This window comes from Theropithecus gelada, chromosome 14 (assembly GCF_003255815.1).
Source record: "Theropithecus gelada isolate Dixy chromosome 14, Tgel_1.0, whole genome shotgun sequence".
Taxonomy (NCBI): Eukaryota; Metazoa; Chordata; class Mammalia; order Primates; family Cercopithecidae; genus Theropithecus; species Theropithecus gelada.
The window spans coordinates 122,494,702-122,509,514 of record NC_037682.1 but is presented as its reverse complement, the minus strand read 5'-3'; the positions used below and the strand labels follow the sequence as shown (position 1 = coordinate 122,509,514).

The following is a 14,813-nucleotide window of genomic DNA, read 5'->3' as shown; positions in this document are numbered from 1 at the left end:
TCTCCCTCATTCCACTCTGGCACACAGATGCTGCCACCTCAGACCATGGAGGCAAGGCCATGTACAACAGGTCCAGATGGCAGAAAGGCCTGGGTGTCTGAGTTTAGGGAACACCTCACTAGCCATGAACAGACAAAGTAGAGTATTTCCATAACCAGAGGGATACAGATTACATTACTTAAGCCACTCTAATTGCATCATTTTTGTCATTTGCAGCTGAATCTAATCATAATGCATATTCTCGAACACTTCTCTCCTTCCTCACTTTAAAGAGTAATGGAAGCAGTCTTTTTCAAGACTTCTTTCTCTACCCATGCTCAGGATTCGCCACTCCTCCCACCTGTTTGTATTCCCTGAGGGCCTCACCTGGCCAGCCATCCCCACATCCTTCTTGCCTCTCCTTCCCTGGCCCCTGCCCATCTCTCTCTCTCTCTCTCTGTTACCTTTTGAAATAATTACACTCATTTTCTGACTCCACTTCTTCTTCCCCACCCCATTGCTCTGCCCCACAAAACTGTTATCCCCAAGGACATGGGAGAGATTATTGCAACTAAATATAATCTCCCTTGATTCTTTAGAAGCATGTGACACTGCTGACATTCCTGCCTTCCTCAAATTTGCATCATTTGGCCTTGATGGCCTCATGCTTTCAGATTTGTCTCCTATGTATTTGTCCACTTTTGTCAATCTGCTTTCTCAGATCCCTTCTCCTCCCAGCCTTTAAGGACTAGTGCTTGCCCTCAATTCTTTTTTATGTATTCCTTACTCTCTCCCTGGATAATTAATTGTATCTGTGTTGAAGACTGTCTTTGTTCATGCCCAGATACCTCTCCAGAGTTTCAGATCCATCTAGCCAACCTCATATTGGAAAGCTACTGTTAAACCCATCATGACCCAAATCGCATTCCTTGCTATCTCTCTAAAACCCACCTCTAAGCCATTCACTTAGAAAACAGAAGTCCTCTTACACTTTCTTTATTACTTATCCTCTTCTTCCCTGTCCATCTCCAAGTCTTAACCCTTCTACCTCCACAACTTTTGAATACCCCCATGTCTCTCCTTCTCTGCAGCTGTCACTCTGGTGACCTCATGCCTAACTGGTTGCAATGTCCCTTAGAAGGCTTCCTTTCCTCTAGTCTTGCCCAACTTCAATTCATTTCCCATATTGCAACTAGAATGACACATTACCATTTTCAGCTAACCCAAATCATGTTGTTTGACCACTACAACTGCAAGTGTGATCATGTTACTCCCAGGCATACAACCCTTCAATGCACCCTTTTCCCTCAGTATAAAATCTTCAATAAAAACAGTTCCAGCCCTGACCTCTACCTACCTCTCTACGTATACCTCTTGTCTTTCCACCTACCTTCCTCCTCCCATCACCCCATACAAACACACTCAATCTAGCCAAATTTGATATCACAGTCCTGAGACATTAGCATATACAGTTTCTTCCACTTATAAAACTCATCTCTCCTCTCACCTGGTTAAATCTATTCACCTTTATCTCTCAGCTTTAACATATCTTCCTTCCAGAGAACTTTTCTGTCCTGAAAAGTCTCCCAAATGCTACCATAGCAAACTGACCTGCTTTTATCCCAGCTCTTACGACATGATAGTCACTTGTCTATTTCACTGAGTGCAGGAACTATGCCTGCCTTGTTGTTGTGTATGCCTAATACCTAGTAGGGTCTGAACAAATAATTCTGAAATGGATGAAATATAAATGTAAGCAAGCACTTGGCCATGCTTTCGGATCGATTATGTTGCTCTTTTATCATTAAATTCAATGATGTGGAGATGCCACGTCTGTATCATTTGGAGATAACACAAAGCTGATGAAGACATTTCATCGGGATCCAAAAATAATTTCAATGGATTTAAACAATGGACACGGGGCAGTAAAGCTTTAAGCATTTAAAAAGATCATTTAGAGAAGATCACCTGTGAGCAAGGATAGGCAGGGTCTTGTGGAATCAGTTTTTTTGTGAGAGGAACAAATACAGCCTCAAAATGAGCCAATGATGTGGCATGTCTGAAACAAAGAATGAAACTAACACAATAATTAAATGAACCTATGTAACTATAAAGTCCAAAATCTGCTAAGTAACAGTTCACTTTCTACTTTGCCAATCAGATTACAGCTGGCAGAGTCTGCTCTGGCAACACCTTTTCAGTTGATCATTATCAAACTGGTCATGTTTCAAAGATAATCATCAGGATGATTAGTGCTCCAGAAACTGTGCCATGCAATGATCACAAGAAAGAACTAAGAATGCCACGATAAGATAAGTAGGGTCTGTGATAGTCATCTCTTAGAAAGTGGATCATACACTATTGCTTCTATCCTGATAGCTCTAAAGGCAAAACTTAGGGAGAGGCAAATTTTTGCTCCACGTAGATTCATTAGAATTGTATTCAGCTGCAAGGAAAAGAAAACTAATTAAATGGAGATTTGTTTCCACAAGTGATGATAACTTTAGAGCTATGCATTCTACAGCTGGTGCAGCTGCTAGGTCATCTTGAACCTGAGTTCCCCCTATGAAATTACCCATACTCAATTTTTTTTTATTTGCCCAAACAGCAAGTCCATGTGGTTTGACCTACAAGCATCCTTCTCTGTCATTCTTGGTATGTGTCCTTTCTCCTCCTGTTTGTAAGTGGGACCCTGCACCTCCAGGAGGGATCACAGTCTCCAAGTCAAGAAGGGAAAATAATAAAGTCCAAAAAGCACAGGCCATCCATGTACAACCCTCCACACCGTACCTAGTCATGTTATGCTTGTATTCCATTGGCCTGAACCGCAGTATATGACCATATCCTGTTATAACAGAATCTGGAAGTTGAATATTTTAAATGGGCATGTTCCTACTATGAAAAAATTTAGAGTATTATTTTGAAAGAGAAAGGATAGAATTGATATTGAGGAGGCATTGAAAATGCCTGCCAGAATTGCAAAGTGCTTTCTCACATAGTTTATCAGCTATGAAAAAGAGTGTTAACATCAGTTATGCTTAGCTGTACCTCCCAATAGAATCATCTGTTGTTCTTTTGAAATAGAGATGAACTTGCCCTATTTCGACCTGTGCCAGGAGAATTTTTGAGAGTCAGACCTGGGCATCTGCTTCATAATAATCTCCAGAGGTGATTCTGATAGGCAACCAGAACTGAGAGCCACAACCCAGGTAGTGAGTGTCTGGCCACTAGAAATCTCTGGAATTCTTGAGCAGGAATTAATCAACACAGTTCAGATGGTATTGTTGCCTTGGGGAGGAGACAGGGCAAGTGAAATGCCATGGTATCTGACAACTCTAGGAGTCCATGAAAAAGCTTCTGAATTTAATTATTAAATTATTTGACCTTGGACAAGGAGTTAGCAGTATGAGAAAATAATGGAAAAGATGACAATATGGCATTTAGATCCTTTTATCGGGAAGTTTTCATGGAAAAGGAAGAGGAAATGTAGAATGATTACTTAATTCTTATTTGTCCTCAGAAGTAGCAAAATGGTTTATCCAACTATAAATGTTCATATATCATCAATTGCATTGAGAAAAAAAGCTGTTGATTAATCTATTCCATGTCTGGGCTGAGTTCCCTCTTGACTGTTCAGGAAGAGAGTCAAGTACCCTAGTGGACAGCTTTGTGGAAGAAAGGGAGACTAGATTTGGAGAAACAGCTAAAAAACATTGGACCACTTCACCTTCTCCAACTGGATAAATTCATCCAGTCATTTTCCTCTTTTCTTAGGTTCAGTCTTCCCTATCCCCATTCTTCCCTCTGATGCCAGCACCTCACCTAGATGTAGAGCGTAGGTTCTTCCCCCTTCCCCTACTGATCTGAGCAGTTCACCATTAGAATGACTTTTCCACTCTTGGGTCAGTTAAGCCTGAAATACTGAGCTCCACAAGTACTACTACATAGGTACCCATAACATCCGGTTTATTATTGATTACAGCCAGGAGGGATTACTAATGTATGGGGAAAATAAGTTAGGATCTAAAAAAAAGGATCTGTCAGACAGAAGAGATGAGCTGAATCTAAGAAAATGGCTTTATAATAGAAAGGATAAGTTCTGAGGTCAGGCTCTTGCATACCTAGTGAAACAACTCGGGCAAACGATAAGGAAGAGTTGAATGAACAATAGCTCACCTTAAGTCTGCAGAGTTATAGGGCAGCTGAAATACCTACTGACATCTCAGGTCTTCCTCCCTTCCTTTCATCCATAAACACTGAGTGTCACATTTATCCAAGGGGCTGTGCTATGTGTACTAGGTATATAAAGATAAATAAGACAGTCCTGGCCCTTCTGGAGCCCACAGCCTGGTAAGGGGAGATAGACATGTAAATAGGTCACCTACACTAACATGTTATAGATATGAACAGAAAAGGTAAGAAAAAGAGCAAGGCAAGCATAAGAGAAGGAGTAAGAAGACTCGGCCGGGCGCGGTGGCTCACGCCTGTAATCCCAGCACTTTCAGAGGCTGAGGCAGGTGGATCACCTGAGGTCGGGAGTTCAAGACCAGCCTGACCAACATGGAGAAACCCCATCTCTACTAAAAATAGAAAACAATTAGCTGGGCATGGTGGCACATGCCTGTAATCCCAACTACTCTGGAGGCTGAGGCAGGAGAATCGCTTGAACCCGGGAGGCTGAGGTTGTGGTAAGATGAGATGGCACCATTGCATCTGAAGCCTGGGCACGAGACTCCACCTCAAAAAAAAAAAAAAAAAAAAAGACTCAAAGGAAAAAGTACCGAACTTTGAATTTAGTCTGAAATTATCAAAAGCATTTTCTAGGTAGAGAGGGGCAGGGTAGGGCCTGAGCATAAGCCGAAGGAACAGCATGCACGTGTGCTATGCAGAGGGAGCCACAGGAAACCCCAAAGAGGCCATGGAGCAGGGAGTGCCTTGGTTTAGGGGAGAGGCAAACTGAGGACAGACCCTTAGGATTTACACGCCTTGCCAGAGAGCTGAGACTTCACTCTACTTGGATTTGGAATAGGGAGAAGCTATAATATGCTGTGCTCTAATAATCTGGGCTACCAGGACACACTGGGAGAAGACTGGAAGAAGGACGCAGAAGCAGCAGAACAACTCTGGAGAGAACCACCAGCACTCTGTTAATGGATGATTTTATAGAAAATAGGAGGCAAACCTTGGAATATTTAACCTTGTAAAGAGGAGATTCAGGGGAAAAAGGGAAGAAATCACAGTTTCATATATTCGAAAACAGTCATGTTGTAGAAAAATTAGACTAGTCCTGTGGGTAGTAGAATTAAGTAATATTTATTGAGAGCTTACTATGTACAAGGCAGTATTCAAACACTTTATTTGCATTAACTTATTTAATCTTTATAATAACCTTACAAGGTAAGTCCTATAATTATCTCTATCTTATTGAAGAGGAGCTGAGTTGCACAGAGATCGATTCAATTGCCACAGATCTCAAACTAGAAAGAGGCAGAGCCAGGTTTGGCTCAAGGCAATCTGGCCCTGGGGCCGCTATGTTATAATCACTCTCCAGATACAGGACCTTTGGCTGGATTCTATAAGAAGGCAGAATCTCCTTCTCCTACCTCTTCCCCTGCCTCTTCTTCCCATCCTCCTATCTCTCTGAAATCTGACAGTCAGATGCAATGGACTTCTGTAGAGATGCAAGTTCCTATCGTTGGCGATAGAGGCTGGAGGACCACTGCAGCTGCATTATTGAGGGGTCAGAGCCCAAAGAAAGGAACTGAAATGAAGTATCTTGAAAGTCCCTCTGAGCCTGAGCTGGTTGTGCTTCAAGGGTTGTCTGGCAGAGCAGTATGAACACTCTGGGGAGCCAGGTGGGTGTGTGGGTTGTCCAGAGACTAAACTTGGCACAAATCTGCCAGTAGCCCTGTTCTAATGTGCCTCTTAGATCTGCTGACTCCATCAGAAAACAAACAAGTTTTCACTCCTGCACACACCACAGAAGCTGACCCGGCCATATGAGTGGAGCCAGCATCACTCTACCTAACACACGAAGCTGCAAAATTGTCATTGAGGTTCTGAGCATGAGTCTTTATTGACCATGAGAAGGAGGGAGCAGTGGAAGCAATGCAGCTGGATAACTGATTCCTGGGGAGGGGCAGGGAGGCTGGGTGGAAGAGAAATATGTAATTCTCACACCTAAGGATGGAGCTTCTTCTAAGGCTCCTCATTGCTTAGCACTCTCCAATCCAGCTCAAACACATTCCTTTTTGACCCTCAATCAAATGCCTCCTGAATTTCTCTTGAAGGCAGGCTTAGGAATTGATCAATTGAGAGTCATTTTCAGTTCTATTCCCCCTACCCATGACAAGTTAATCCTTTCCTTCCATTTTAAGTATACTTTATAGGTAAATAAATGCATCCATATATGAACACACAGCATCATATGTATGAGACAGCATGTAGAGTTTGCACGCACACACACCACTTACATGTTCTGATTCTGTTCATTCGTCTGTGATGCTGTTTATATTCTTAGCTTCCTGCAGGCAGAGGCTGGTGCTGAGTATTTTCTTTTAGCACCACTACCTATCAATAACTATACTCAAAAAGACTATTTGCAGTATTGCCAAATGTTGAACTTGGAATGAGACTTGAAAATCTTTCAGTCCAAGTGTTTTATTTTAAAGTGAGAAAACTGAAGCCCATATAGGGGATGTGTCTTACCCAAGGTCTTTGAACATGTTCAGATGGCTTTAGAGGTACACTTTTCAACTGACTGCAAATTAGGCCTTCTTGGAGAGCTCTTAAAAATATCAGTGTACGGCCCCATCCAAAGGGATTCTGATTTAATTGGTCTGTGATAGGGTCCAGACATTGGTATTTTTATAAAGTTCCCCAGGTGATTCTATGGTATGGCAAGTTTGCAAACCACTGGCTTGGACAGAGTATTGCAAATGCAGATTGCACCTACCCGCTGAGGGTCATTCTGACTTCTGAGATCAAGCTGGGAGATGTATAATTGTTCTAGACCACTGGACTCGGAAGAATCATGGGTTTATGAGAAAGGTAATTACCTGTTCTTGTTTATAAGAAAACCTAGGAATGATCACTGCCACCATGATGGAAATGCAGACAGCAGCAGCCCCCCTAAAGCATTCAGGGTGCAGCTAGAGTACACGGCCTGAGCACCAGAGCACCTTTGCTACTTCTGCACACATAGTTCTGCAAACACGATCCGTGGATTAAAAGAAGACGGGTGTGTAGGAGAACAACTATACAATGTGACGTCCAAAACATTGGTATCCCACCAGAAGAAAACAAAGACATTCCTTTTGTTAGTGATGCATTTGTATTATTCCAGGAACTCTAAATTAAGATGTGATGAGTGGGTAGCAAATTAAAGGCGTTCTCATAGAGCAGGTGATCTTAGCTCTACCCTGAAATCTGAATCCCTCCCAGAGGTCAGATGAATAGTATTTGCCTCATCCAGAAAGCTGTCTGAGGCAAATTCTTCCCTGGCCTTGTCTGGTGTTCTCCCTTTATCTTCTTGGCCCTCCAGTTCTGTGCAGAAGTCAGGGCATAAAGGAGGTGGAGAGGCCAGAGAGGTGACAGTGATGTTCAGCATCAGTCAGTAACTCAAACACACAAGACAATGACCACAAAGGCAGTGAACTCACAGCAGCCTTCCCCATCCTATATATACCAAAGACATCCATGAGCTCCTTTTCTACAAGAGGTTGTGTGGAGTAGCAAAGGCAGCATCTCTGTGTTATGAGAACCCAGAGTCAGGGTGTGCACCTCCTCTCCCCAAACCCGTCTCAAAACAAGGATTGAGGGCTAGTTACTTTCCTGCCATCTGTCATCATTTGCACAGGAGACCAGAAGCTGTGTCATGGAGTCTCCACCATTGCCTCTGGCACTGCTGTTGTTGCTTTCCATTTACGACAAAGGATGCCAAGCCAAACCAAATCTGAGAGATGCAACTAGGTCTTTGGTCTTATCCATTAGTTGCTTTTTCATCACTGTTGTATCTCTGGCACCTAAAACAAGGCACCGAACATAGTAGGCACTCAATAAGCACTTGGATGTGATTGAACCAGTGGACAAATAAACAACCAGATGGATTTTGTGTTAGGGTGAGAGTTTGGTGACACTTCCAAGATGAGCAAAGGAAGCACCGCTAGAGAGTGAATTTGAATGAGTAAGTAAAGCCAAAACCAGCAGTCTTTTGATCAGTCTTTTATTATCGCAAAGGGCAATACTCTCACAGAAGCTAAAAAAAAGAATCAAATTTAGTAACCTAAGATGTCCTTAGTAACAGAGCTGAAGAATGTGTTTTCCAATATTTGATTTCTTAGCTTGACAGTCTCTCTTGAAATACTCTCTTCTCCGCAATGAAAATGTGAATCTTTGTTGGTTTGTTTTGCAGTTTGCAAATGACTTACAGAGCTCTTCTGGCAGGGTTTCTGTTTCTCCGCTTGCAAATAAACAAAAGGCCATTTCTCTAATATGACTTAAGTAGGGGAGAGTCTGTGATCTCCTGTCATGATTTTAGAAGCAGTAGAAAAGGAGAAGAGAAAGGAGGGGCAAGTAGAAAGAAGAAAAAGAAAAACTGAAACAGGCAGCTTATAAAAGCTGAGAAAAAAAGCAGGAAATAGGCAAAGATAAATTTGATATGGAAAATTAGAGTGTGAGAGATACCAAATAATGGAAGACTCTGTAATTAATAGGATCCCAGAGAACCTTTTGATGGGGGCTGAACTCGCCCATGGTCCACTGGCCTCCCTCCCCGCTTCCATCACATCAGCTGGGCTCCTTGTGAACTGTGAAGACAGGCTCTCCCCTCCTTCTCCTAGGCAAGCCTGCATGAAGCAGAGCAACCCCTGCCAGCTTGACCTAGATCTGTCAACTGATCAATTACTTTTCCCATAGAGGAGAAGGAAAAATGAAAGGGAGAAAGAAAAAGGGAAAGAGAAAAAGAAAAGGTGGAGAACAGAGAAGTAGGGGGAGTGGGCAGAAGGAGAGAAGGAGGGAAGGAGGGAGAGAGAATGGGAAGGAAAACGGATGCACTCCTATATCTTTTCAGTGTAAGCAGTGGTAGCAAGAGCAGGCTTAATCCATAAGGTTGCATAAATAAAGACATACATATGTACATGCATACATGCATACATACATGAAAGAAAAAATAAAGCTCTCAGAGGTTACTGACCAAAATCATAGTCAAAGCAGAGGATAGAGCTCTTTTTTCCCACCCTTTGCCAATCCAGATTAGAGCTATTTTTTCTGAAACTCCTACCTCTAGCTCCATCCTCCCTAGTGCTCCCCCTCTCCACCATTCACACTGCAGTCCCACACTGAAGCCTCCTTTTGCAAAGGGGTGGGAGGCATGCTCCCTGCAAGTGCCTTCGAAAGCCCCTCTGCCCTTCCCCAGTGCACTCTCTGATAAGATGAAGCTACCTCCCACAGAGGGGAGGAGATGCTTCCAGGAACACTAGGATGGTACCCTACGACCCTTCCAACCTGTATGCCATGGACTCCTTTATTCCTGCATGCTTTCTTTTTTAATGTTTAATTGGTTTTATTGAATTTCAAATGACTACAGACATAAAGTAAACACGTAACAAGACAAGAGAGCAGAAAGGAAGTAAACTGCATAAATATAACCTCAGCATGGAGTTCCACTTAGCACCACACGTTTGGAGTGTTACAAGCATTAATGAGTCCTTACAATACCCAAGGGAGTCGCTCCCCGGCCTGGCGGGCAGGTAGGGAGATGGGCCCACAGAGGGAAAGATTTTCCTCTACCGAAAACAGAGCAGTTTGAGCTTAGAAGTACATGTTCCCCAAGGAGCTATGTTCAGACCACTAGAAGTGGCTTGAAACCTGGCGACCATACATATTGGGGGTTTGAAGCATTTGTAGGACCTCTGCTACAGCAGGACAGAGAGCAATGTGGGTGCTTGTTTGTTTGTTTGTTTTTTAATCTTTAGTGTTCTAGTTTGTGGGCAGAAGCAGACCATGAGCTTGAATTCAAAATACTTGGAAAAAAGCCAAATCACAGACCTGTTCATCTTACCCAAAGTGTGCATCTACCATGATTGAATGGCAAGAGCATTGCAAATCTCTCCAGCACGTGTCTCTTACACACGTCAGAATCACGTGCCCCATACTGATTCAGAAATTCTGCCATTTCTTGGGATATTGAGAGAGCTCACTTCATCCCAAGGGACAAGTTTTGGCTAAAATCAACACCAGGTTGTTTGTCCTGTCAAGAAAAGGAGCCAGTACCAGCATGGCAGACAGCACGTAGGCACAGAGCAGAACCCAGGAAACTGCCAGGAGGCAGTCTAGATGCTATCACCTCAAGCAGGGAACCAGGAAGGACACCTGAAACACTATTCAGGACCCCTGAATTAAAACCAGCACTACAGAAGGAGGTTACTGAGAAAGAACAGAAGTCAGGGACTGTACATTGCAGCTGATAAGACGGGTTTTCGGGGCTTATATTAGGCTTTAAGGGAACCAAAAAAGGGAAGAATCAGGACCAGGACCAGGCTCTGTGCCTGGTAACTAAAGCTGCAGTTTCAAGAATGGTCTTCATGCTGTGAGACCTGCTGGCCACGGCAGACAGTCTCCAGGCACGCTTGAGCGAATGCTCAGAGGGCCGTCCCCGTTGGGGTGGCCTCCTAATACAAAGGGTGGAGATGAGCTACCTTTGTGCCACTGTGCACGCCTTGCCAGGAACTTGCCCCAAGTTGGCAGCCCCAAGCCTGGCAGGCAGGTTCCACTCAGTGAGGCTCCCTGACCCCTCCCCTTGCTGCCAGGCTTCCAAGAGCCTACAATGCCTATATCAGGCCCAGGGGCCAAACATCCAGGCTAATGTTTCCACTTTGCCAGTAAATATTGTCATGGTCTCGTCTGCCACCCATGAATATCAGAAGCATTGCCCAGTTCAAACTGCTGCTGGCACCACATGTGTACTGTGCATGGCAGGAACCTGGACGGCCTGCCTAGCTGAACGGCGCCCACTGCCCACCTCCTGGGTGCTGCGCGAAGGGGAGTATGAACTTTGCCAAGGCACCTTTTCCTCCTCCTCTGCCCTGTCTGTGTCTCAAGCTAGCTGCTAAGTGGATGCGGGATGTGAGGAGAGGTGAGGAAATGAGAAAGGCAAGAGAGGAACCTACCCAAGCAAATCGGAAGGTGTTAAAAGAAACAATAATCCTTCGAAGGAGAAATGGTCGGTTTTCTAGAAAGAGGAAGCTGCAGCACAACCAGCCATTCCTTTCAGAGGCTCTCAGTGGCAGAAGGTGGGCGGTGGGTGTGCTGCAAAGGACAGCGTCTGATCCAGCTCCGTAGCGTCTGCGCCCAGGAAAGAGATGCCTCTGCTTAATCAACCCTGGTGTATCTTAGGGCCAGAGCGCCAGGGAGCTAATCGCCCCCTCCTGTCCGCGTCACTAATCGTGCTGATTCCCTCAGAAACCCCCCTCCCTACCTAAGCTGGATCATGGTTGCTGGTTGGGTTGGGGGGAGGAGCAGGTCAGCGAGGGGTTCCTAACCTGCCACTAGCACCAGGCACCTTTTCAAGAGGCAGGAGGCACAGGAAGTAGCAGCTCTAGGAAGAACCAGCTTAAAACAAAAACAGAGGAGAAGAAAAAATCGCCTTGGAATGTGTACTGCATTCTAACTAGTCCCACTGGGTCCATGCAATAGGGGGGGATTATTGCAGGCAAGACCTGGGCTGCCTCAGTAATTCTGCAAGTTTGATAAGAGATAGCTGGCAGACTTCAGTGTCCTTCCCCCGAAAGAGAAAACAGACACCACCTTGGCCACATCTGACTGGCATGCAATACGGGGGTCTTTGGGGGTTGTTCTGTCTTAAAATTGGGCAGCCTTGTTCTATTACGACACACTGAAGCCTATTCAGGGCTGATTGGGTGAGGGTAGTACAAATAAGGCCATCATTCTTTTTGAGAAATTCAGGATTTGGTAGAATGTGATAAAGTCTAAGATAGTCCTGTCGCCACCACCCCTACCCCAAGGTAGGAACAAGACCACAAAATCAGATGGCACCTTAGATAAATTTGCACCACCACTTTGCTACTCATCTATTCAGAGACGATTCAAAGTATGAGCAAATATTATGCTTCCCTGCATTTATTCTGATGGAAAAAAAAAATCACGTATGCTAATTTATATGTAAATTCAGTATGGCCCTGGGGCTCCTGGCATGCAGCCAGCAGGGCTGTTGATGGTGGAAGTTTGGTCATTGTCTCCAGTTCGATGTTACAGACAGAAGAGACATGGATCTCAGGACGGATAGAAATTACTGAGGGCTTGGGACCTTCCCTCTCCCTACCTCTGACCCCTCACCCTACCCCTTCCTGCTTAGTGTTCATTTTTGCCATCAGCCCCCATAGAAACCGCTTTCCTGAAAGTGCCCGATCCTGAACTCAGCCTCCCCACTTCATTCTTGTGCACCCAGAACAAGCAGGGGCGCACACACACGCACGCACACACACGCTGATACTGCTCCATATTATATAAGAGGAGTCAATCAAGGATGCCTCCAAGTTGACTCCCTTCACTCATACACCCACCAAAGCCCCTAGGGGAGACGAGGGAGATCCTGAGGCCCATGCCTCCTGGCGTTGGGTGCAGCAGGTGACATCATGGACATCCCTGCAAGATTCACCACCTTAGACTTCTTTATCATGCGACACAGATCCTTTCTGTCCCCCTCCTTGCCTTCTTCGTCGAGCCCCAGTCAAGGGTGTACACATTTGGTCTTTCCAGCCTAGTCTCTCCGCCCACCTTACGTGGATCCACACTGCAGCCACTGCAACCTATGTAAAGAGGACAGCAGCAATCCCTAGGTCCTAACCTCGGAGAAGAGTCAGCAGGACTACAGCTCAGGACTAATCCAGATCAGGAGAACTCCATATTGCAGGGGGAGAAGAGGGTGAGGGGGTGGGACTCCCCAGCGTTTTTCACTGGGTCAGAGGGAACTTTCCTCTGGGAATACAACTGCATAGGACTGAGCCTCACCTCCCAAGAGAGGGCTCCTCCTCCCAGAGCCCTGCTGGGTCACCCTGGGAAAGTTTCTCAGCCTGCCTCGATCCTTACGAGTTTAGCTATGTTTAATACGAAAGAGGCAAACTAGGTACCCCAAAGGACAGGGCAGGTGGGAGCAAGCTGATTAATGGATAATTCTGTTGCTGGAACGAACGGACGTGAGAGCTGGGATGGGGTGTCGGGGGTGGGGGCACGGTGCAGCAAATGGACTCAAGGTGGAGGCCAATTCCAAATGCACAGAACACAGCACTGGGAACATCAAAGCATGCACCAACTGCAGCCCCCAGGGCTCCGGGCTCAGCCGATAAATAAACAGAAAATTAGCATTCGACTCTTATTGCCTCTCTCCCTTCAACTTCGAAAAGCTTTTTAGAATTTCAGAGCCCCGACTCCCCTTCCTTTTATCTGATTGTTATCCACACCCCCCACCCCAGCCACAAACACACCCCCGAACACATTCAAAACTAAGACAGTTGTCCCCCACTGCTGCAAATTGACTCATCCCTTGAAGCCGGATCGCTGACCAGAACCTCACAAGAAGCACCTGAACCTGATTCTTTCTAGCCTGCATTTTCCCCTTTGCTCCTTTTAAAAGCTTTGCAAGTTCGCTGGTGGATATTTAAAGTTTCCTCTTGTAATTTCTTCCCAGTCGCATAAGCAACACCTTGGCAACCCTGTTGCCCTCCGAATCTGTCATTTCCCCCTGCTTACATGTGTGCTCCGTTGTATATGTGTGCAAGAATGTGCATGAAGCCAGGGAGCCTAGCACACAACCACAGACCTAACAGGAGCACCAAACACGTTTTACTTATGCACATACATTCCCCCATTCCGGTAGCAGCCAGAATCAAATCAATATTCTCACAGCCTAGTCGGGAGAATGAAGTCCCAGCCATGCTGTCTAAACGCACTCTCCTCCACCTGCAAACAGCGCAGCACAGCCGACTCGGGGAGTCTGCGAATCTTATAAAGCACACTGTACAATTCCTGGGTCTACCGTAGGCAAATCAATAGCAAGCTCTTACCTTGGAAGAGACACAGAGCAGCCAGCCCCGTGAAGACTGCCCAAGAGATAGAATTGTGCATTTTTGGCTGGATGGTTTTCATGATTTTTTTTCTTCTTCTTTTTCTTCTTTTTTGTCAGGTTCGGTTTTTTTCTTTCTTTCCTGATAGACTGTGTTGCTCTCAAGCTTGTGCAAGGAGATTTAAATCCACTGTTTTGCTGAAGGACACAACAAGAAAACCGAGGGTGTGAGAGAGTATGACTTCTCCGTAATTATCTCCACTCATACTCTGGCACTGAGACACATTGTACAATCTGGCCCTGGACAGCCCTCCTACAAGCTGCAATCATTGGTTCTAATCCAAGGATTGACAGAGCTACAACACACGCGCGCGGGCACACACACACACACACACACACACACGCTCTCTCTCAGGAATCATTTACTGGGCAAATCAGGCTAGCTGATTAAAGAGACAGGAGCCTGGAGAGAGAGAATGATAAATGCCACTTTGCCCCTTCTATATTACTTTCATTTTTTAAACTGACAGTCTCTGAGTCTTCTGAATATCAGAAAATCCCTTTCCCCCTGGCATTCCCTGGCCTCCTGAACTCAGATTCCCTTTGCACTGGAAAAATCCCATAGCCAGCCATGGCTTATGGGAAATTTTAAAGGGACATTTTCATGCTCAGTGAAACTTGTAAAGATGAGTCAGATTTCATTTGTTGGTACCTATTTTCCCCTCCGATGGAAATATCATTCAGTGACAGCTTT

At 45.1% G+C, this 14,813-nt stretch overlaps 1 protein-coding gene across 6 annotated transcripts in view; it reads right to left on the bottom strand.

Annotated features, from left to right (window-relative positions):
- Positions 1 to 14,641, bottom strand: part of NTM (neurotrimin) — a 964,342-nt gene extending 949,701 nt beyond the window's left edge. For all 6 annotated transcript variants that reach the window (XM_025356801.1, XM_025356803.1, XM_025356798.1 and 3 more), the window contains exon 1: positions 14,061 to 14,641. Coding sequence is in view for 4 of the 6 variants with exons in the window: in XM_025356798.1 (XP_025212583.1) it covers positions 14,061 to 14,142 (82 nt within the window). In the remaining 2 variants the exon portion in view is untranslated. The remainder of the gene's footprint in view (positions 1 to 14,060) is intronic.
- Positions 14,642 to 14,813: the final 172 nt, after the last annotated feature.